The 2,619-nt window shown below is 43.3% G+C and overlaps 1 protein-coding gene across 4 annotated transcripts in view; it reads right to left on the bottom strand.

The window, feature by feature from the left end:
- Positions 1-2,619, bottom strand: part of cadm1a (cell adhesion molecule 1a) — a 226,440-nt gene that overhangs the window by 53,965 nt on the left and 169,856 nt on the right. For all 4 annotated transcript variants that reach the window (XM_019869641.1, XM_019869642.1, XM_019869643.1 and 1 more), the window contains exon 2: positions 2,301-2,318. In XM_019869641.1, coding sequence (XP_019725200.1) covers positions 2,301-2,318 — 18 coding nt within the window. The remainder of the gene's footprint in view (positions 1-2,300; positions 2,319-2,619) is intronic.

The raw sequence follows: 2,619 nt of genomic DNA, 5'->3' as shown, positions 1-2,619 counted from the left end.
GGAGCTTTGGGAAGTCGCTTTAGTCATGGCGTGTTAGTGAAACTGCCATTTGACTTCCTCCTTCACACACCTCCATCGATTAGCACCGGGGGAATCCTTTCCCACACACACACAGAGTGGAAAAATACAACACCGCAACAGCGCTCGAGTGTTTTCTTCTTGTAATGCTTTGTAATCTGAAAAAGGCCGCACAACCATGTGCATCAACCATTCGTTTCCAGGCTTCTGAGAAATCGGGAATTTGGGGATTTGAGAAAAAGTTGCAAAGATCCTGTAAAGTGGAATACGGGGATTTAATTCGAAATACATTCGAGATGCTTTGAGCCTGTACCGGGGTGCATGGATGTTTGCTTATTCATCCATACAACCCTTACACCGCGCCAGTCCTCCTCCATCCTTCCGGCATTCTGGCTTGTATTGATCAGCACGCGCGGTGAACTCGGCCGCACTTGTCGGGAGTGACAGGTAAACTCGGGGAATGTCGAGTAAATGCCTTGCTGCCTTGTTTTTGTCAAAAAAAAAAAAAAAAAAAAAGTAAACGAATAAATGAAATAGCGGTATCTAATCCATCTAACCGGCGACGAGCGCCTGGCCTGGAAGCCTCGCTGCGGTCGCTTTTCATTTGTATGCCGCACGGCTGAATGAAGAAATCCGTGAATATTCCTTTTTCTTTTTCATAGGTTTTTTTTTTTTTTGTTATTGTTGTTATTATATTTCTCCAAAAGTGCCATTGAGAAGGCCTTGAAAATATCTCAGTGAAAAAGACGACCCTGAATGAAATAAGTTTCATTTGAATGAGTTTGGACAAGGGGCATTCAGTCGTTTGCATGAAGTAGCCTGCGGGTCACGGTGATTTTCGAGGGCCTTTGTCCGAGCCATTTGAAAATGTGAACAGTGCCAGAGATTTGTTGAAATAAAGTGATTTGTTTGCCTCGTTATTGTGAGAAATCCTCGACAAACACCATTCGTTATAAACAATAACATGTAGGGATGCAACAAACGATTATTTTAATAATCAATGAACTCATTCAATGCTAAGGATGCTTGTTCACGTTTTTTTTTTTTTTTTTTAAAGAATACAGTTTTCAATCCCAGGCACGCCTTTATGTGTTTTTACATTTTTTTCCTTCGAAAAATGGTCTGAAAATCGCTGCCATGGAATGAGTTAATCTGTCGCTTATTTTGCTGATGAATCGATCAATTGGATGGACCCCCCACCCAACCCACCCCCGCAGGTTTAAATCTCCATCCCTTTGTTCAAGAATTTAATTCAAAGTGCAGAAAATATACAACAATCAATTATGACTCCGTTACTGGGTTGGTCTGTAACGTGTAGGTTGTGGTTTTTCAAAGTAAAAGTAGTTGTGTTATTTTGATTCAACCCAAAGACAATCGGCAAAAATGGAGAGCATTTGAATTAAAAAAAAAAAAAGTGACAGCCCATTAAGGTATCGAAACGATTCATCGATTAAAAAAAAAGTCATTTGATAATCGATTAGTTGTCGATTAATCATTCCACCTGTGATAATCTAAAAATAAGATTTTTAACCAAAAAGTAGCTCTCAATTCCCAAAACTTTGGTGAGACTTTGAATTAGCGTGTTGGAAAAAGTTTGCCCTGAAGTTTCATTTGTTCTCAATCGGTGACTTCACGAAGACTTCAACTGTGTTTCCCGCCAATGTTGACGCGCTCGTCGCCGTTTCAGCACTTCGGGAAACGTCAACACGGAGTGCTGGATCGGACTCGCTCGAAAATACACGTCGAGGGCGTCGAAATAAAGAGCGGTCGCAATCCAGCCTCAGCCGACGATTTAGTTGTCACAGCCGACCACCCACCCGGCATTTGGCTGACCGAGAGCGGGACTGCTCTCTTTCTAATCAACTCAAGGGGTTTTGGGGAGTGCGGTTGCGGGAGGGGTCACGTGGGAAATGGCTGGCTGTTCAAGTCTAATTCATGCACATATAAATAACTGTCACCGGCGCCGCTAATTAGATTAAAAAGCTCGGCGGAGAGTGGGGGGAGCCGAGCTGGAGAGGCCGCACGACTTGATTTGTTGCCTGAGGAAATACAGATTCCGATTTATTTTCATCAGTCGTTGGCCGTGCTGCAGGTGGAAAGCACGCGCCGAGCTTACCAGCAGGGGTGAATCGCGACATGGACGTTTCGCACCTGTTAACACTGAGAAAGGCATTTTATGCTAAGCAAAAATATGGAGGCTAAAAATTGAGGGTGGCTGCAAAAAAAAAAAAAAAGAAAACTTCAATGAAAGGATGCAGGGAAAAGTAATGGACTGGACGTACCTGGAATCTGTGCAGCGCCTGCAGTGGTGGGCGGGGAAGGGTTGAGGAAGGGGTGGTGGGGGGGGGCAAAAACAGAAAGGGAACGTTAGCATTCAGAGATTTATGATCACTTGCACGAAGGCTCATGCTGCTCACATATAAATAAAAGCAAATGCTGGAGGGAGGGACCCGCTTTCGTGCTGTTTCGCCACTGAAAACGCAAATGGTTCATCATTAAAAGCTTATTAGAGAGACGGCCGGTCGTTGACCTTTGAATGTAAGCAGAATAAAAAAAAAAAAAAAAAAAAAAACACATTAAAAACCACAAGGGGAAATTCCG

Source organism: Hippocampus comes, unplaced genomic scaffold, assembly GCF_001891065.2.
Source record: "Hippocampus comes isolate QL1 unplaced genomic scaffold, H_comes_QL1_v1.1 scaffold109, whole genome shotgun sequence".
Lineage (NCBI taxonomy): Eukaryota > Metazoa > Chordata > Actinopteri > Syngnathiformes > Syngnathidae > Hippocampus > Hippocampus comes.
The sequence above is the reverse complement of the archived record's forward strand: the minus strand, read 5'-3'. Positions and strand labels throughout refer to the sequence as shown.